General features: G+C 40.3%; 1 protein-coding gene across 6 annotated transcripts in view; it reads right to left on the reverse strand.

The window, feature by feature from the left end:
* TTBK2 (tau tubulin kinase 2) overlaps positions 1 to 21,701 on the reverse strand; it is a 137,156-nt gene that overhangs the window by 46,002 nt on the left and 69,453 nt on the right. For all 6 annotated transcript variants that reach the window (XM_036298976.1, XM_036298967.1, XM_036298972.1 and 3 more), the window contains 3 exons: positions 11,562 to 11,627; positions 7,709 to 7,801; positions 6,951 to 7,076 (listed from right to left, as the gene is read on the reverse strand). In XM_036298976.1, coding sequence (XP_036154869.1) covers positions 6,951 to 7,076; positions 7,709 to 7,801; positions 11,562 to 11,627 — 285 coding nt within the window. The remainder of the gene's footprint in view (positions 1 to 6,950; positions 7,077 to 7,708; positions 7,802 to 11,561; positions 11,628 to 21,701) is intronic.

The following is a 21,701-nucleotide window of genomic DNA, read 5'->3' on the forward strand; positions in this document are numbered from 1 at the left end:
GGTTAGGGCATCGGCCCATGGACTAAAGGGTTGTGGGTTTGATTCAGGTCAAGGGCATGTACCTGGGTTGCAGGCTCCATCCCTGGCCCTGGTCAGGGTGTGTGCAGGGGGCAACCAATCGAAGTGTCTCATAAGGATGTTTCTCTCTCTCTCTGTCTCTCCCCCACTTCCTTCCACTCTCTCTAAAAGTCAATGAAAAAAATGTCCTCAGGTAAGGATTAACAAACAAAACAAAACAACTACAAGATACAGAATTTAAGACAATAGTTATAATGATGCTCAAGGAACTTAATGAGAACTTCAAGGAACTTAAGAGAATTTCAAGGAACTTAGTGAAAACATCAATAACATAAAAAAGGACCAGTCAGGCCCAGCCAGTGTGGCTCAGTGGCTGAACATCAACCCATGAACCAGGAGGTCAGGGTTCAATTCCCAGTCAGGATACATGCCTGGATTGTGAGTTTGATCCTTAGTAGGGAGGCAGCTGATAATTTTCTCTCATTATTGATGTTTCTCTTTCTCCCTCTCCCTTCCTCTCTCTGAAGAGTGTGTGTGTGTGTGTGTATACATAGATATGTATATATACATATCTATGTATATACACATAATTTTTAATTTTTTTTAAAAAAAGGACCAATCAGAAATGAAGCACACATTAACTGAAATAAGGAATGATTTACAGGGGGTCAACAGTAGACTAGAGGATTCTGAGAATCAAATCAAGAATTTGGAATATATTGCCCTGGCTGGCTTGGCTCAGTGGATAGAGCATCAGCCTGCAGATTGCAGGGTCCCAGGTTCGAGTCTGGCCAAGGACACATGCCTGGGTTGCGGGCTTGGTCCCCAGTGTGGGGTGTGCAGGAGGCAGCCAATCAATGATTCTCTCTCATCATTGATGTTTCTCTCTCTCTCTCTCTCTCTCTTTCTCTCTCTCTCCTTCTCCCTTCCTCTCTGAAATCAATAAATATATTTTTTTAAAAAAAAATTTGGAATATAAGGAAGCAAAAAATACCCAATAGGAACAGCAAAAGAAAAAAGAATCCAAAAATATGAAGTCAGTGTAAAGAGCCTCTGGGACAACTTCAAATGTACCAACATTCACATCATAGGGGTGCTGGGAGGCGACAAGATATTGAAAGTCTATTTGAAAAAATAATGACAGAAAACTTTCCCTACCTGGTGAAAGAAATAGACTTACAGTCCAGGAAGCACAGAGAGTCCTAAACAAAATGAACCCAAAGAGGCCTATACCAAGACACACAATAATTAAATGTCAAAGGAAAATGGCAAAGAGAGAATATTAAAAGCAGCAAGAGCCCTAGCTGGTTTGGCTCAGTGTATAGAATGTCAGCCTGTGGACCAAAGGGTCCCTGGTTTGATTCCAGTCAAGGGCACATACCTACGTTGCAGGCTCCTTCCAGGCCCGGGCCCTGGTCAGGCAGCATGCAGGAGGCAACCAATTGATGTGTTTCTCTCACATCGATGTTTTTCTCTGTCTTTCCCTCTCTCTTCCACTCTCTCTAAAAATCAATGGAAAAATATCTTCGAGTGAGGATTAAAAAAAAAAGCAGCAAGAGAAAAGCTGTTAGTTACCTACAAGGCAGTACCCATACGGCTGTCAACTGATTTCTCAACAGGAAATTTGCAAGCCAGAAGGGAGTGGAATGTAATATTCAAAGTGATGAAAAGCAAGGACTTACAACCAAGATTACTCTACCCAGCAAAGCTATAATTTATAATTAAAGTTCAGATAAAGAGCTTCCTAGACAAAAAAAAAGTTAAAGGAGTTCATCACCACCAAATCAGTATTACATGAAATGTTAAAGGGAGGAGGAAGAAGAGGAGGAGGAGGAGGGAGAGGAAGAAAAAAATGATAATACCTATCTATCAACAAATGAATGTAAAAATCAAAATAAATAAACAAGCAGAACAGAAACAGACTCATAAGTACAGAGAACATTTTGACAGCTGCCAGACAGGAGAAGGATTGGGGGGATGGGTGAAAAAGGTGAAGGGATTTAGAAATACAAATTAGTCCTAGCCCATGGACACAGACAATAGACAGGTAAAGGCCTGGGATGGGGTGGGAGATGGGTCAAGGGGGGAAAAATGGGGGATATCTATAATACTCTCAACAATAAAATAAAGAAAAAACCCACCACAAATTGGATCACAATGCTTCTGTATGTTCTTTCAAGGCTTCCTGCTGCAGAGAATAAAATCCAAATTCTTTAACAAGGACTATAAGGCCCTGCATCATCTAGTCCAGGGGTGGGCAAACTTTTTGACTCGAGGGCCACAATGGGTTCTTAAACTGGACTGGAGGGCCGGAACAAAAGCATGGATGGAGTGTTTATGTGAACTAATATAAATTCAAAGTAAACATCATTACATAAAAGGGTACGGTCTTTATTTTCAATAGTTTTATTCATTTCAAATGGGCCGGATCCGGCCCGCGGGCCATAGTTTGCCCACGGCTGATCTAGTCTCTGCCTTTCAGATTTCATCTCAAACCACTCTCTCCCCTAATTAACTATCTTCTGGCCACTTGTCTTCTTTTAGTTCCTTTCTTGATTCAGTCTATGCCCATTGTTCTTCCTTTTGCTTATAATATTCTTTCTCTCCAAATGGTCAATATAGTCTCACTTTTTAGGGCATGGCTTAAATGGCAGCTTTAGAAAAAGACTTTTTCTGACCTAATTTATGGGCAGTTCCTCCTTCTTTGTCTCTAGCTCAAATTCTTATTTGTTTGCTTCATAAGCCGCTCATCTATGCCCTCTAAAAAATTTAACTCTTATCACTAAACTGCTAAACACTAAAACTGCTTTAAGTCCCCCAAAGCAAGAGGGGCCGGTTTTGGATTTCCGCTCTATCATAACCTCTGATTTTAGCAATGCTGTGGCAGTGTATGAACTGGCTTATATACACATTTTAGTTTCAGGCTCACCAATGGGGTATATATAGGTTTCATTAGACTTCTCAACTTGCTAAACAATACTTAACATAACCTGAACACTCCAATAAAGATACTTTTTGTGTTCTTATGTCAGAATCATGTAATTCTATTAATTAACAACAATTTCAGATAATTCTTCATATAATTTTTGTGTAATTTCACTGAATTTTTCTTAACCAGTCATGTTATTTACTTTACAGTGCCTATTGTACTTGTGGCCGCCTCTCCAAGGAAGGCAGATGGCAAATTGGAAAGAGCATGGGCCTTTTTGAATGCATCAGAAATGGGTTCAGATAACCACTTCTAGCACCACTAGTTTTCCCAGGCTACTAAGTCTCCATAAGACGGGGTAACAGTACTGCCTAGATGTAACTGTGACACTGTTGTGCATGTGACAATAATGTGTAAAGGCACCATGGGCTCTCCTTTGTCCAGTCTGATGCTACTATATTAGTTTTCCATTAACAGTGACACTTACAGGTGGAGTCCTGTGGTCGAAGTCAAGGTTGATAAAGATTTTCCTAGGTACCACTCAGATGATTTCCTTTCTTAAAACACCTTAAAATGATTTATTTAAATTATAAGGTAGCCATACTTTTTAAAACACATTTAAAAAACGTTGGCCAAGCACTTTTTAGAAAAGTTTTAATGTGAAATACAGTTGACCCTTCAACATCTCAGGGGTTAGAGGTACTGACCACTCACAGAGCCGAAAATCCAGGTATAACTTAAGTTGGCCGTCCATGTATGAAAATTCCTAACCACTTATAAGTGGACCCACACAGTTCAAACCCATGCTGTTCAAGGGCACATATTTTGATCAACTGTAATTAAAGATTCATGGTACAAAAATATTATACAGAGAAGTACCCTTCACCCAGTTTTCCCCAGTGGTAACATCCTAAAGAACTAAAGTACAATATCAAAACCAGGAAAATGACACTGGTACAATTCATAGAACTTATCAAATTTTACAAGTTTTATATGCACTCCTCTGTGTGTGTGCATAAATCTATGCAATTCTGTCACCCAAGGAGATTCACGGCCCAGCACTCTTTTGTTTCTTATGGTTGCTATGCTTTTTCAAAATCAAATAATAAAAACAATATTTATAAGATATTTGCTTTAATTTTGGCTATAATTCTGATATCTGCACCTCCAGTTTAAGAGACAGAAAATAGTAGTTAGAGTACATAGCATATAATCGTACAGCGTGGGGCAAACATAAGTTTACAGTTGTATGTGAAACAGTCTTTTTCTTGTATTATTATCTATTAGTTATTGTTCCTAATACAGGAACAACTATAAACCTACTTATGCCACACCCTGTATTTTGACTGATAAACTTGTATATAATATCCCAAAACACCATAACATTTTCCAAAACCTGTGTTGGCCTTTTTTCTGATTGAGACATACATAAAAGATTCCTGGTAGACGAGAGCAAACAGCTCTTCTTTCTAGCCTGCACCTGCTGTCAGAGTGAGCAGCAGCAGGCTACTGGATGATATATTGGCCATGTACAATTTCTTAAGATAATTTTCTCTAAGAAGAAACTCTGATTTTTAAAATGTATAAAACATACACATTCAAAGTGTAAGAGGCTTTATTAAACAGCCTCATTTAACACTCTGATTATAAAATATATTCATTTTGGTCTCGGCTCAGAACACAGAAAGTTAGAGAAATATTATTTGTCCTTTGATGTAGCCAGGGCAGCAGTCATGCTAAATACTGGTAGGTATTTTGCTTGTTGCTAGAGGATATTTATTGTTGTTTTTAACTATAGTGGTTGCCCAATGAGAAATTTAAAATTCTGAACAGTAATTAAACTAAAATTCAAGAATGAATTCCGTTCACAAGAATAATCAGATACAAAGTAGGGTAATTTTCCTCAAAATGAAGACTGCAGTAGGCCTCTGCGAGGAAAGCAAGAAACGAAAACCTACAAAGCTCAGCTCTTTTTGGAACCTGATGCCACACTGATACTAGGCATCAGAACACAGTCACACCAATATCTTTTATCCAATTACCCTTTTCCTGTCCACTGGCCCCCTCCCTGCTCCCACTCGCTGCTTATGAAAGATTGGAGAACAAGAAAGAACCAGATTATTTATGGAATCTGTGAATCAAAGAAAATATTATGCTTGCTCTTTCTCTTCCAAAAACACGAAAATCACTGTGCTTTGTTTTGTAACAGAAACACAGAGAAGCCTCCGAGAGAATATACAAATGAAAAACTCAAGAACATAATGTGCTAATTTAAACTAAATTAATTACAGGTTGAAGTTTCAAATCCAGCTGGTGAATACAAAAGTTTTCTTAAAATTGTAGATATAACTAAGTGGAGAACATAATCTAAAAGTTTTTGCTATGCTAAACTTTTACATTCCTAGGCAAATGTCAATAACAAAATTATTAACACCCAAGATGGGAAAGTTGGAAAATTTTCTAGCTCTTCCTGAATCTAGTCTTACAAGAATAATTTCATTATTTTATTGCAAGTAATGTGAACTGTCAGCATTTCAGAAAATACATCTATGAAATACTATATAATACATATATGAAATACTATATAATAAAACCTTAATATGCAAATCTACCAAACAGCAGAACAACCGGTTGCTATGATGTGCACTGACCACAGGGGGCAGACGCTCAATGCAGGTACTGCCCCCTGGTGGTCACTGCGCTCCCATAGGGGGAGCACAGCTCTGCCAGAAGCCAGGCTCACACCTGGCAAGCGCAGTGGCGGTGGCGGGAGCCTCTCCCACCTCCACAGCAGCACTAAGGAGCAGCGAGCAGGCAGGTTGTAAGGAACGAGGGGTCCCAGACTATAAGAAGGATTCCCGCCTGTGAGAGGGATGTCTGCCTGCCAGCTTAGGCCCAATGCCCCCAGGGATCGGGCCTAAGCCGGCAGGTGGACATCCCCAGAGGAATCCTAGACTGCGAGAGGGTGCAGGCCAGCTGAAGGACTCCCCACACCAAGTGCACAAATATTGTGCATTGTGTCTCTAGTATAAATATAAGAACATACTCCAAAGCGACTGGTATACAAGGTATTTTCTCCATTTGTTAGACAGTATATAGTTTATAACACAAATAGTCATATAGGAAAGAAGACAAGCTCACGCCCTTAAGGTCTCTAAGGACCCAATGTTGTATGTTGCCTCTCTGCTTTATATCTTATTTATATCTTATACAAAAAGTGCAATTTCACACAGAAATAGTTATTACATGCAAATAAGTTTGCTGTGAGGTGGGTAATCTTAGTCTTTTGACTAGGCAACACTTACAACACGTTAGAATATAAAACTTCCATCAACAGGCAATAAAGTCTATGTGTAGTCCTTTGTAGATAAAAATAATACACTAATATATTATTATTATTATTAATCTATGTGTGGCTTCATTTATGTTTTCAGTGGTAGTGATTATTCTGCATTAAGCTCTGACCAAGTTTTCCCTGAAACCAATAGAATCTTCTGAAATATAGCTGGTTTGGTTAGGGATGCAATTTGTGACAAACCAAGACAACCCTTAGGCCTCATTAATGGATGCTCTAAGGAAATGATTAACAGAGCACAGACAAAATGGAGCCAACAATCTTCACTGTTGTCCCAAAGCATATTAATATATAATATGCAGCCCTCAAGCCCTCGACAGATACATTACCTAGCTGAACATTTCCTTCTGGTCAACATTAACTATAGGATTTATATAATTTGAACTGTCAGCACTTCTACATCAGATGAATAATAGCAGGAACAGTAAAATCTGTTTCATGATGAACAAACCTAAAACTCTAATGAAGTATGTTCATCCAGAAGGAAGGGAACACACACACAGAGACACTGTCATCATCAGTTAATTTCACCACATTCTCAGAATGTATTAAAATAGTATTATTCTAGGGACCTCCCAGAGTCATTTATAACTACAATAAGTGAAGACAGAATAATTAGCCCACAGAACTCACAAGAGGATTGATTACCTGATAGTCTGGTTTTGTAAAATAATCCAAAGAGGAGATGTGGTCCAGAAAGATGCTGAATTCTGGAGGGAGATGTTTCAACATAAGCTTGTGGTCATACCTCTCCTTAATAGAGCCTACTTGCTCCTGGGAAGAAAAGAGAAATGGAACCAAAGTCAATTTCTCTTGGCAGCTACACATTAAGGGCCTCTCAGTAGCAGTCTCAAGGGTATGTGCTGAAGATAATTAAGTATAAAGCAAGAACTGAGCTCATACTAATAGCTTAATGCATACTGCTTTAAGGGGTGGGGAGGGGAACTGTAATGCAGAACCAAAGGATAATACCGAGTTCTGCATCAGTGAATCGTTAGCTCTCCCCCAAAACAGTTGATCTTAAATCTGGTTATCAACAAAGATGTTTACAGTTTTCAAATCAAACAATATAATGTGACGATTAAAATAAGAGTTTCATTGATTTATAAAAAAAAAGAGAACTAGTGAAAATAAAAACTAAGAGGGAAGACTAGAAATCAAATCAGAAATAATAATTGTACATATATTAGTATCTATTCCTGTATACACAGAAAAAGTCATAAAATTAACTAGATCTCTAATATCAGGTCATAGACACAAAAATATACATATTGGGCATTATACAGTGAAGGTACTTGTACATTTTAATTCTTATACCTAAATATATTCTCAACAAAGATGTCTACAAAGGAGGAAGTTTTATTATTTTCCCTACCCAAAACTGACATTTCCATTTCCAAAATTACCTTGTCTTTTATTTTTCTCCATGGCAGCTGCCCAACTACAAACTCCACCAACATGTAGAATAAGGACCAAAGGTCATCGTGTCTTCCCATTTCCTTCATAAACAAAACAAAATTCAGTCACATTATATTAATATACTCCCTGTGAGTATATTACATTATCTAAGACCTAACTATTGTGTTTCATCCTATAATAAGGCCTAAACATTTAAATATAGTGCCCACAAATGAGAGAAAGCACACAATATATAACAATGTACATGGCAGAAGGAATATACTGAAGAACTTGATATAAAGAATGCCCCCTGCCCTGACCGGTTTGGCTCAGTGAATAGAGCATTGGCCTGCAGACTGAAGGGACCCAGGTTCAATTCCAGTCAAGGGCATGTACCTCGGTTGCAGGCACATCCCCAGTAGGGGGTGTGCAAGAGGCAGCTGATCGCTGATAGATATTTCTAACTCTCTATCCCTCTCCCTTCCTCTACGTAAAAATCAATAAAATATATTTTTTAAAAAAAGAATGCCCCCAAACCCAGAATGCTTGCAATAATATAATTAACAGCCCATTAATTGATAAATGTAAGGGAAATTAGTATTTAGTGGGTACAGAGTTTCAGTGTTGCAAAATGAAAAAGTTCCAGAAATCTGTTGCGCAATAATGTGAATATACTTAACACTAACATATTGCACACTTAAAAACCAGCCAGTAGCAATGACATGCACTGACCATCAGGGGGCAGACGCTCAACACAGGAGCTGCCGAGCGACACAACTTTGCAGCGTGCCTTCTTGCACTCTGGGACCCCTCGGGGGATGTTGGACTGCCAGTTTCGGCCCAATCCCCACAGGCCAGGCCGAGGGACCCCACCTGCTGGAGGGACCTCTGCTCACTCCGCAGACACCCTTTGAGCCCCAGTGCTGCCCCAGGTGCGGCTGGCCAAGGAGGGACCGCGGGAGGTTGGCTCCAGGGTGTGTCTGGCCCATCTTGCCCATTCCTACCCCGCTAGCCACCTTCTAATTAATTTCCTTTCAATGTGCACGAATCTGTGCACTGGGCCTCTAGTTAACTATAAAGCTTACTACTTATAACATTTTGTAAGAATCTATCTGGAAAATAAGAGTACCTTCTTTTCAAGGCAGAATAACTGACTAAATGCCATAATATAAAACAATACTGAATCAAAATGAATGAGTTAAAATGCTTGGCAGCGTGCTACCCACTGATAAAAAATAATTTTCCTATTTTAAATTTATAATCCTATATAATAAAAGGCTAATATGAAAATCAACCAAACAGCAGAACGATCAGTCACTATGATGGGCACTGACCACCAGGGGGCATATGCTCAATGCAGGAGCTGCCCCCTGGTGGTCAGTGCACTCCCACAGGGGAAGCACCTCTCAGCCAGAAGCCGGGCTCATGGCTGGCAAGCACAGTGGTGGTGGTGGGAGCCTCTCCCGCCTCCGCTGCAGCGCTAAGGATGTCTGACTGACAGCTGAGGGACCCCCGCCCCAGTGCATGTATTTTGTGCACCAGGCCTCTAGTCACATCATAAGAAACCAAATTAACTGGGGCATAGCATACACAACCTCAGCATACTCTTCCTTTGTATTTAGCATTGGTCAAATTTTCATTAGAGCAATTTTGGCTTTACAGAACAAAAATAAGGTAACAAAGACCAAGAAAAGATTACCTTTATTTTATCAAGCAATTACTTGTTAAATTTCTCAATTTTATCTAAACAAGTTTAAGGATTGAGAATCCTTACAATACCCAACTTTTCTACTCATACTTAAGGTTTAGGATAAGGAAAAAAATCAGAGCAAAACTAAAGGACCAAAGTAAAAAAAAAAAAAAAAAAAAAAGTGGGGGAGAGTACTAAAAATTTAACCCAAGAGGAAAGATATATTTACTAAAATAAAAATTTTAAAGTCTCCATTTGAGATCTTCATGAAAACAAAACATTACAGAAGGGCTACCATAGATTAATGCATATTACAGATAAAACCAGAGGCCCGATGCATGAATTTGTGCACCAGTGGGGTCCTTCGGCCTGGCCTGTGAGATTGGGATGAAACCAGCTCTCCAACATCCCCCGAGGGGTCCCGGATTGCAAAAGGGTGCAGGCCATGCCGAGGAACCCCACCGGTGCACAATCAGAGCCAGGGAGGAACACGGGAGGTTGGCCAGCTGGGGAGGGACTGCAGGAGGGATCCAGGGCATGTCCAACCTGTCTTACTCAGTCCTGATCGGCCAGACCCCAGCAGCAAGCTAACCTACCAGTAGGAGCATCTACCCCCTGGTGGTCAGGGCATGTCATAAAGAGCAGTTGGGCAGCCTTAGCAAATCATTAGCATATTAGGCTTTGTTTGATTGAACAGACGACCCGACACTTAGCATATTAGGCTTTTATTATATAGGACTAGAGGTCCCTCAGCCCGGACTGTGCCCTCTTGCAGTCTGGGACCCCTCAGGGGATGACCACCTGCTGGCTTAGGCCCGCTCCCCGGGGGATTGGGCCTAAGCTGGCAATCAGACATCCCTCTGGCAGCCTGGCAGCCCTCGGGGGATGTCCACTTGCCAGCGGGGAGCAGACCTAAGCTGCAGTCAGACATCCTTAGCGCTGCTGAGGAGGCAGGAGAGCCTCCCACCACCACAGCTGTACTGGCAGCCATCAGCCTGACTTGTGGCTGAGCAGAGCTCCTCCCATGTGAGAGCACCCTGACCACCAGAGGGCAGCTCCTGCATTGAGTGTCTGCCCCCTGGTGGTCAGTGTGTGTCATAGTGACCAGTCATTCCCAGTCCTTCTGCTGTTAGAGTCAGTTTGCATATTACCTTTTTACTATATAGGATAGAGGCCTGGTGCACAGGTGGGGGCCAGCTGGTTTGCCCTGAAGGGTGTCCTGGATCAGGGTGGGGTCCTGCTTGGGTGCCTGGCCAGCCTGGATGAGGGGATGATGGCTGTTTGCAGCTGGTCACACCCTCTTCAGGGTGGGGATCCCCACTGGGGTGCCTGGCCAGTCTGGGTGAGGGGCTGAGGGCCGTTTTCAGGCTGGAGGGTGACTGAAGCTCCCAACCTCTCCTTTTTTTCCTTTTTTTTAACTCTGGGATTTATTTACCTTCTATGGTTGTCACTGGAGCTGACAGCCGGCTTTAGCTCTGAGGCTCGGCTCCAGCTCTGAGACCTCGGCTGCTGAAAGCAGGTTTCTGGTTTGTTTGGGTTCTATAATTGAAACACTGTTGCAACTCCAGCTCGGGCCGGCTGGCTGAAAGCACGGGGTTTGTTTAGCTTCTATATTTGCAACATTGTTTCTTAGAGTGCAAGCTCAGAGGCCGGCAGCAGCAGGCGGGGAACCTTGGCTTCTTCCATCACTGGAGCAAGCAAGCCTCCTGTTCGCTTCAGCTGCCTGGCTGCCGGCCGCCACCTTGGTTGGCAGTTAATTAGCATATCTCGCTGATTAGCTAATGGGAAGGGTAGCGAAGTTACAGTTAATTACCATGTTTCTCTATTATTAGATAGGATGATGACCCCTACATTTCATTAGGTATTGTGACACAAATGTTTTATTTCTTCAAAACTTTATATTACATTCATTAATATTTATATTTACCTATTAAAGACACAAGATTCCCCATACATATATATACTTTACTATTATCTTTCCTGGCAAATCCAATTTTATTTTCTATGCAGATGCACACATCTGTTATCCACTATACACCTTACCATGCATTACTAATGCCTTTCCCTCTTCTCCAAAGCAATTTCCACACTTTGTACTCTAAAAAAAGAAATCAATCTAACTCAAGTCATCACCATGGTTATACAGACATGACTCTAGTTCAGATACCTACTCTGTTCCGATGAGCATTGATCGATGCATAACGAACTGTCCCTCGAAAGCCTGCCACAGCTCGAGGCTACAATAAAACCAAAAAAGAATAATAAATAAGCATCAAATAGCAAAAGACTCAGTACACTTGAGCCATAAAGTGGATGTGAGAAACTTGTGCATTACTGTCACAATAAAACACTATTTAAATTTCTAATTTTTATCTGGCTGGTGTGGCTCAGTGGTTGAGTGTCAACCTATGAATTAGGAGGTCACAGTTTGATTTAGGTCAGGGCATATGCCTGGGTTGTGGGCTCAATCCCCAGTAGGGGGTATATAGGAGGCAGCCAATCAATGATGCTCTCTCATCATTGGTGTTCTCTTTCTTTTTTTCTCTCTCTCTCTCTCTCTCTCTCTCTCTCTCTCTCTCTCTCTCTCTCCTTTCCTCTCTGAAATCAATAAACATGTATTTTTTTAAAATAAAGTAAAATAAAGTGGCATTTTATAATAAATAAACTATATATATTAGAAAACATAAGCCCTGACTGGTTTGGCTCAGTGGATAGAGCATCGGCCTGCAGACTGAAGGGTCCAAGGTTAGATTCCGGCCAAGGGTTGTGGGCACATCCCCAGTAGGGAGTGTGCAGGAGGCAGCTGATCAATGTTTCTCTCTCATCGATGTTTCTAACTCTCTATCCCTCTCCCTTCCTCCCCGTAAAAAAAATCAATTATATATATAAAAGAAAACATTAAATGTTTTCATATGCTCAGAATCCTGCCCAGCATCATAGTACATGCACTAATATTCAGGCTCTGGTAAAAAAAAAAAAGTATAGTAAGACCATGAGGAATCTCTGAGGAATCTAAGATGCCTATCTCTTCGTGACTTGGTTATTTCATTCAAACTCCATTCAAAGATGGTGGCAATTTGTATCCCTACCTATATATGCAATTCAAATATTCATAAATTTAAGTTAATGAGTACTTACTATGTGCCAGGTACTGGGAATAAATCCAAACATGAATAATACATGATCCCAGTTCTCAGAGAGCTCAATGTAGGATAAAGTTCAAACTTTTATTACTTGGCCTACAAAACATTCTCTGTCTTGGCACTGGCCTCATTCCACTTGATAGTTGCACTTGCTGGTATCTTCAGTTGGTATGCTCTCTCTATGAATGCCTCCAATGGCTAGCTCTTCTCCATATTAGGCCCTCTACTCAAGTGCCAGTTCTTCAGAGAAACAATCCTTAATTACCCTAGTAAAAAATACTACCCACCCCTGAAATGCCACTTTATTCTTTAAAAAAAAAAATAGTTTATTGATTTTTAGATAAGGGAAAGGGGGGGGGGGAGAGAGAGAGAGAGAGAACCATCTATGTGAGAGCTTAATACTGATTGGCTGCCTCCAGCATGTCCCCTACCAGGGAATGAGCTCTCAACACAAGCATGTGCCCTTAACCTGGAATCAAACCAGCAACCTCTGAGTAATCTAAGATTACACAGGAGGACACTCAACCAACTGAGCCACACCCACCAGGGCCCATTTTATTCTTCTACTCTGCTTTATTTTTTTCTCATAATACATTTCACTACCTAGAATTGATTTTATTTATACTTTCACTTTTTTATTGCCTAGCTTCTTCCATTGGAATATAAACTCTGTGATGGCAGGGTCCCTGTATTGCTCATTTTACAGACATAGAAACAGATTCTGAGAGATACAGAATTAGTCGGTGATAAAACCAGGCATCAACTAAGGTCTTTTGACTTGAAATCATAAACTGTTCAATTTTGTTGCTTCACAAGGATGGAGTCAATAACCTAAAGATTTATGGAAAGCACCATAGCTCAATATGAAAACTGACAAACTTTAAAATAATCATAGCCAATAATTTTCACTAGAATTTTTATTTGCTATCAGTAATTTTAAATTATCCTCAATTAACATGCATTACCTTTTTTAAAAAATAATGTTTTTATTGGTTTAGAGAGAGGAAGGGAGAGGGAGAGAGAAATAGAAACATCAATGATGAGAGAGAATCATTGATTGGCTGCTCCCTGCACACTTCCTACTGGGGAGTGTGCCCTGACTGGGAATTGAACTATGATCTCTGGGTTCATGGGTCAATTCTCAACCACTGAGTCACACTGGCTAGGCAAAATGCATTACTTTTGTAGTCAGAAAAAGTGTATAATAAATGATATTTTCAAAATCTTTAGTTACCAGAATCTTTTGGTCATATGCTCTAAGATAAATATCCTATATATTCTTCCTCTGTTTGCTCATTTTTATAATCTATGTTCAATCTATTCAAATTAATAGTCTATTTCTTCTTCCATGAACTTCTCTTCCCCCTTTAATTACTCCTTTCTGTTTTTGTTGCTGTAATTGTTAATTCTCAACCAAGGACATTTTTCCATTGATTTTTAGAGAGAGTGGGAGGGAGGGGTAGAGACAGAGAGAAACATCGATATGAGAGAGACACATCGATTGGCTGCCTCCCTCAAGCTCCCAGGGATCTTCTCTAACACACAAATGTTTTTGCAGCACGTAATTTTGCCTAGTTATTTTCATTCCGATAACTGTTAGGATGACTACACCCAGACCTATTATGACCTCTGCAGTCAAGTCTATTGAGCACTAGACTCTCCCCCCAGTCCCCCATGGACTCTAGCCAACATAAGCGCAGGAGACTTTCCAGTTAAAAGTAGCCCTGGCCTGGCTCTGACCTTACTTCTGTCATTGCCATTGAAAAGGCTGAAATATAGATAAAGAGGGATCAGCTGTTTCAGAGAGAGCTTGATATGACTGACTCATCAAAGAAATACTACCATGTCAAGAAAATTTAGCCACCTTATACAATGCAGAAGAAACAATACACCCAGTTGGGGAAAACAGCTATATATATAAAGAATTCTAATTCAAAGCAGATTATAATGGACATCATTAGCAAAGTACAATGAGCTACGAAAGCCTAGGAGTGGTAGGATTAGTTCTATTTGGTGGAAAGGAAGGAAAAGTTTTAAGAATAAGGCAACTTTTAACTGGAATTTGACATAAGTTATCTCTTGAAACTTCCCTAATTGATGGCATTTTGACTGATAGCTTTCAAAATTACAAATGCATACATTCTTTCTGATTTGGCAATTTCATTTCCAGAAATTTATCTTACACATATACTTTGCATAGATGCAAAAATAGTGAATGTACAAATTTATCAATTACATTAGTGTTTGTGATAGCAAAAGAGCAGAAGTAACCCAAATGTTCATCCACAGGGGACTGATTAAATAAATTACAGTACATCCATATAATAGAATATACTCTGTAGCTGCAAAAAAAATAGGAAGAAACTCCATATCCTACATGGAAAGATCTAGATACAATGATAGGAGGGGAAAAGTGCAGAATGTACATCATGTTACTTTGAATAAAAAAGGGAAAAAGAATACGCATCCATATTTATTGTATACGCATAAAGAAATTCTGAAAGAATACATTAAGAATACATTAATAACAATACAGTTACCTAAAGATGGAGGGAGGGACAAGGGCAGACAGGAAATGAGTGGGAGAGGAGTGAAATGGAGACTTGTTTCACTTCTTATCTTTTAAATTTTTTTAAAGTCAGACTTTATTGAAGCATAATTTACATATAGTAAAATTCATACTTTAGGTATACGCAGTTCTATGAGTTTTGACAAAGATATATAGTCATGTAGCTATCACTGCAATCTAGATATAGAATATTTCTATCACCCCAAGTGTCCCTTAAAGGCCCTTTGTAGTACCTTCCCTCCACTCCATCTCTGGCAACCTGTGACTTCTGTCCTTCACTACTCTGGGCATACTAACTACTGTATAATAGTATCTCACTGTAGTTTTTATTTTGCATTTCCCTGATAACTAAAGATGCTCAGCATTTGCTAATATACTTATTTACCATCTGTAGTATCTCTTCTTTGATCAAATATCTATTCAAAACTTTTGCTCATTTCCTTTTTTAAAAAATTATTGAGTTGTGAGAATTGTTTATAGATTCTGGATATAATTTATCAGATGTGTGTTTGCAAATATTTTTCCCCTTTTGTGACTTGATTTTTTCATTTGCTTAACAGTGTCCTTCAAAGAGCACAGTGTTAATTTTTTTTTTTTAATTTATTGATTTTACAGAGAGAGAGGAAGGGGGAGAAAAAGTAAGAAAAATCGATTTTTTTTTTGTCCTACTTATTTATGCATTCATTGATTGATTCTTGTACATGCCCTGAGTGGGGATCGAACCTGCAACCTTGGTATATCGGACAACACTCTAACCAACTGAGCTACTCAGCCAGAACAAGTACAAATTTTGATGAATTGTTAAGACTTTTATTTTTGCAACACATGAATATAGTATTATCTTCTCAAAAAATTAAATTTAAAAACATCTTTAGAGAAAAAAGTTAAAAGTTAAAATGGTTAAAAACCTAAGAGTGTGCTTTATTAAAACAAATACCTAGATATTTGAGTGAAAATTAAAAAAAGAAAAGAAAAAGTATACTGTGCTTAGAGGAACTGGCAGAAGAATTACAACAGGAAGAAGAAAATGCATTTTAAATAAAAAGAATACAACAATGCCAAAAGGGAGGAAAGTACTATAGGTGTTAGGGAAAAGAGTTTGGTGTGCTGAAGCAAATGGTAAGAGAAAATAATGGAAACATAGGTTGGGATCAGATTAAGGATGGCCTTGAATATCATAGTAAATTGTTTAATTTATAATGTGCAGTCAAATGGAATTCATAAAAAATTGTAAGTAGTGAAGTGATATGATTGAGAAAGTGCTTGGCATGTTTACTCTGCTGGAAGTATAAAGGATAGATTAGAAGGAGAGGGAAGGGTGATCAGTGAGGAAACTATTTTAATAATCCAAACAAGAAACCAGGAGACCTGTACAAGGACAGAAGTAGTATGAATGTGAAGAAGGGGATAAATGTTAGAGATAGAATGAGCTCCTAGAAGAATAAATAAAGGAGAAAGGAAGGACTCTAGGCATGAGCCCACATTTACTGCTAATCAAAGGGAGGAGATTTGGGGAGGGGGGAGAGAAATGGCATGGGGCACGTTGTAATAAAATCCCCAGTGGAAATAAGAAAATACAGGGTGTCCCAAAAAATGTATATGCACTTTAACAACTGATAGCTCAATTTTGAAAATAAACTGTATGTTAATAAACACTGGCTTTATAATCATTCACAGTGTGCATACATTTTTTGGGGGGACACTCCATAGTTGAAATTCTGGAAAGGTAACAGAAAAAAAGACTTTAAAAACTGTTCTTAATTAGGTCATTACAGCCCAAGGCACTAGAAGTTTTAGCTGAATGGTTAGGAAGGAGAAAACATGGCATTCCAAGAGCTTAGACACAAAGGGCCAATGTGAGATGCCAGCTGCAGGGCTAAGGAAACTGGGGCATACTTTAAACCAGAATGGAAAAAATGAGCATGCAGACTGAAATCATTAAGCAAACAGGAATTCAAAATTGAAACTGTATGGATCAAAGCATCTTTATCTTTCACATATCTATTTAATGTAACTAATTTATCTTAAAGACTAGAGGCCGGTTGCACAAAATTTGTGCACTGGGGGGGAGGGGAGGTCCCTCAGCCCAGCTTGCCCCCTCATAGTCCGGGAACCCTCAGGGGATGTCCTACTGATGGCTTACTAAACTGCAGTCTGACCTCCTTCTGCAGGAGGCGACCAAGCTGATTAGGCAAAGGTGCCTGGCCTCTCCTCCTGAGCTAGTCGTGGCCGTTATGGTGTCCTGGCCTAATTTGCATATTACCTTTATACACACACACACACACACACTAGAGGACCGGTGCACAAAAATTTTTGCACTTGGGATAGGGGGAGTCCCTCAGCCCGGCCTGTGCCCTCTCGCAGTCTGGGACCCCTCGGAGGATGACCACCTGCTGGCTTAGGCCTGCTCCCCAGGGGATTGGGCCTAAGCTGGCAATCAGACATCCCTCTGGCAGCCCGGCAGCCCTCGGGGGATGTCCACTTGCCAGCGGGGAGCAGACCTAGGTTGCAGTCAGACATCTTTAGCGCTGCTGAGAAGGCAGGAGGGCTCCCACCACCACCGCTGTACTGGCAGCCATCAGCCTGGCTTGTGGCTGGGCAGAGCTCCCCCATGTGGGAGCGCCCTGACCACCAGAGGGCAGCTCCTGCATTGAGCATCTGGCCCCTGGTGGTCAGTATGTGTCATAGTGACCAGTCATTCCCAGTCGTTCTGCTGTTAGGGTCAGTTTGCATATTACCCTTTTACTATATATCACAGAGGCTTGGTGCATGGGTGGGGGCCGGCTGGTTTGCCCTGAAGGGTGTCCCGGATCAGGGTGGGGGTTCCCACTGGGGTGCCTGGCCAGTCTGGTTGAGGGGATGATGGCTGTTTTCAGGCTGGCCACACACCCTTTAGGGTGGGGATCCCCACTGGGGTGCCTGGCCAGCCTGGGAGAGGGGCTGAGGGCCGTTTTCAGGCTGGCCGGCGATGGAAGCTCCCAGCCTCTCCTTTTTTTCTTTTTCTTTTATTCTGGGATTTATTTACCTTTTATAACTCCAGCTCTGAGGCCACGGCCTGCTGAAAGCAGGTATTTGGGGTTTGTTTAGCTTCTATAATTGAAACTATGTTGCTGCCACTGGAGCTAAGAGCCCCCTCTAGCTTCATGGCCACCGCCGGCTGAAAGCAGGTATCTGGAGTTTGTTTAGCTTCTATAATTGAAACTTTGTTGCTTTCGGAGCTCAGAGCCGGCAGGCAAGGAACCTTGGCTTCCTCCATCACTGGAGCAAGCAAGCCTCCTGCTCGCTTCAGCCACCATCTTGGTTGGCGGTTAATTTGCATATCGCCCTGATTAGCCAATGGGAAGCGTAGCGAAGGTACAGTCAATTACCCTTTTTGTCTTTTATTAGGTAGGATATATATAATATATATGTGTGTGTGTGTGTGTGTGTGTGTGTGTGTGTGTATGTGTATAATAAAAAAAAAAGAGGATCTCAAAACCAACCACATAAACAACTCACTAGTGTCACAGATACTACCCATCATTCTGTTTGTGATGCAAGGTGACTGATAATCCTGTACCATAACTTTGGTAGATAAACAGACATTATGTTTTGAAGGAGTTTTGTATCCTGATTGTGGTGTTGGCTATAATGAATCTATACATGTGATAACATTTCATATAGCATTTCTCCACTCCTAAAAAAAAAAATGTTTTTAAAAATATAGTGAAATCTGACTCAGGCTGTCCTTGAGTTAATAATAGTATACCCATATCAAATTTCCTAGTTTTGACAATGTACTGCTACGGCTATCTAAGATATCATTGGGGGAAGCTAGGTGAAGGGCATATGGTAACTATAGTATTTTACAAAGCTCCTTGAATCTGTTCTATACTCCAAATAACTACTCTTGGGTCTACAGAAGAGAGAAGAAAGCAAAGCAAGGGACTGGTTAATGCAAAATTAAGAATGGAATTTGTCTAGGGCTACAATGGCCAATATAATAGCAACTTCAAATTAAATAATTTTTGAAATTGAGTTCCTTGTTTTCTCTGGTCAAAATTCAAGTGCTCACTAGGCACATGTGGCTAATGGCTACCATAATGGACAGTGCAGATACAGAACATTTCCAACTTCATAGTAAGTTCTATTGGACATGCTGCTTGAGGGAGGAAAAGGGATGCCATCAGGAAAGGACCTAGCATGCTTCTAAGGTGGAAATGAGCTATTTCTTAACCTAGATGGAGGCCATGAATGTCTTAATATTCTTATTTAAAATTTACATATGTGTTTTTTACACTCTTTTGGAACATATATGGAAAGAAAAAAAAATCAAAATATTAGTTACTGCCCTATCCGGTTTGGCTCAGTGGATAGAACATCGGCCTGCAAACTGAAAGGTCCCAGGTTCAATGCTGGTCAAGGGCACATGCCCAGGTTGTGGGCTCGACCCCCATTGGGGGACTTGCAGGAAGCAGCTGATTCATGATTCTCTCTCATCATGGATGTTTCTATCTCTCTCCCCCTCTTCCTTACTCTCTGAAATCAATAAAAATATATTTTAAAAAAATATTAGTTACCTAAATCTGTACCCACTTATTCTGCCTTTTCCCAGTTACATGGAAAAGTGTTCTTGCTCTTACATAATAGGCTAACCTCACCATTTGTGCCAGGATTTCTTCCCCTGCCAGCTATGCAAGAACTTGGCTCTCATAACTGTTCCTGCTCTGTCCTACATCAGTTTTTATTTTTTCACATGTCCTGGACTATTACCATCAGTTCACAAGTATGCTATAATAACTACCATTTTTTAAAAATTAGGGAAGGAAGGAAGGATGGCTTTCACTGCCCTTTCAACTACTTCTTGTTTTACCACTCCTCTTTAGAACAAAAAATCTCTGGCCCTGGCCTGTGTGGCTCAGTTGGTTAAAGCACTGTCCTGTACACCAAAAGGTGGCAGGTTTGATTCCTGGTCAGGGCACATACCCAGCCAGGTTGTGGGGTGCATACAGGAGGCAACCCATCAATGTTTCTCTCTCTCTCTCTCTCTTCTCTCTCTGCCTCCCACCTTCCCTCCCTTCCTCAAAATAAAATAAAAAACATATCCTCTGGTGAAGATTAGAGCACAGAAACTCCACCAGAGAGTTACCTATACTCTCTTTCTTCACTTTGTCTCTCCAACTCTCTTTAACTTATTCCAATTGAGTAATCCAGATGGTCAGTTCTCATTTCCCACCTTACTTGACCTATCAGCAGCATCTGGTGCAGGTGATAACCACCCCTACATACTTGAAGCACTTTCTTCACTCGGCTCCCATTATATCACACTCTCCTGATTTTTCTCCTACCTCACTGGCTGATCCTCCTCTCACTCCTCTTGGCTGGCTCACAGTTCTTCTTTTTCCATCATCAAGTTGCTAAGTGCCCCAATTGCTCAAACTCAGAACCTCTTTTCTTACCTAGCAATATCCTCTCCTTAGCTGATCTAATCTAGTTTCATTTTTTAAAATTACCATTTAGTTTTAAACATTGGGAACAAGTGATTCTTAAATTTATATTATCCCCAGCCCTGATTTCTCCTTTGAGCTACAAATTAATATATCATTATCAGCTTCTTGTTATTTCCATCTTGAATCTAAGAGGCATCTCACTTACTTCTAGAAAATAGAACTTGTGTTTTTTCCCCCTTATCGGATCTTCTTCATCCTTCCCCATCATGGTTAATAGCATGATCATTCATTCAGGACAAAAATCTAGTAATCATTCTTGACTCTTCTTTTTCTTTCACATCCCAATATCAAATCCAGAAGGAAGTCTTATTAAATCTATCTTTAAAATATATGCAAAACACAATCATTTCTCACTACCATATTGTACCACCCTAATGATGTTCTAGGTCCCAGCCACTATCATTGATCACTGGACCTTCATGTTAGTCTTCTAACTTGTCTTTCTGATTCTACTCTTGCTCTCAATAGTCTCTTTACAGCCAGAGTGACTTTTTTAAAAACATGTTCTAAAAATTGAAAAACTGCTATGGGGAAAAAGGAAACATACTTTCACAGAGGATAGAGAAATGTCCACAGATGCTGGAAAGAGGGAAACATGTTCACAGGAGATAGAGGAATGTTGCAAGATAAGGGGGAGAGAAAAAGGAAGGGCACCAAGTGGGTTTTAAACTTTGAAGCTGATATTCTGCAAAAGAGTGACCAATTAGAAAAGCACAGGGTCATAAAATGGGGAAGGCGTCCAATTAGAAGGGAGCATGAAGAGACAAAGAACCACAGCATTTAAAAACCTTAGAAAAAAGGAGCTTAGTGGTTTACCCCCTTGGGAGCCCCTCCCTACATGGGAGTCTGTATTTGCTTCCAATAAATTTCCACCCTTTTACTAACAAGTCCTTTTAGCCCATGAATTTTATTCTTCAAACTTCCTGAGGCAAGAACCTGCAAGGGGGAGATCCGCTCCCTGTACCCCATATTTCCTATTAACATGCAAGACCTTCACCAGAATAAGAAAGATTCTCTCATAATTTCTAGGCACTTAAATTCTCATGTGCCCTTATTTTAAATATAATTTACATTTCTGTATACAACTATTACTATATAGTTAGTTCATTC

The sequence above is a fragment of the Myotis myotis genome, unplaced genomic scaffold (genome assembly GCF_014108235.1).
Source record: "Myotis myotis isolate mMyoMyo1 unplaced genomic scaffold, mMyoMyo1.p scaffold_m19_p_1, whole genome shotgun sequence".
In the NCBI taxonomy this organism is placed as follows: Eukaryota; Metazoa; Chordata; class Mammalia; order Chiroptera; family Vespertilionidae; genus Myotis; species Myotis myotis.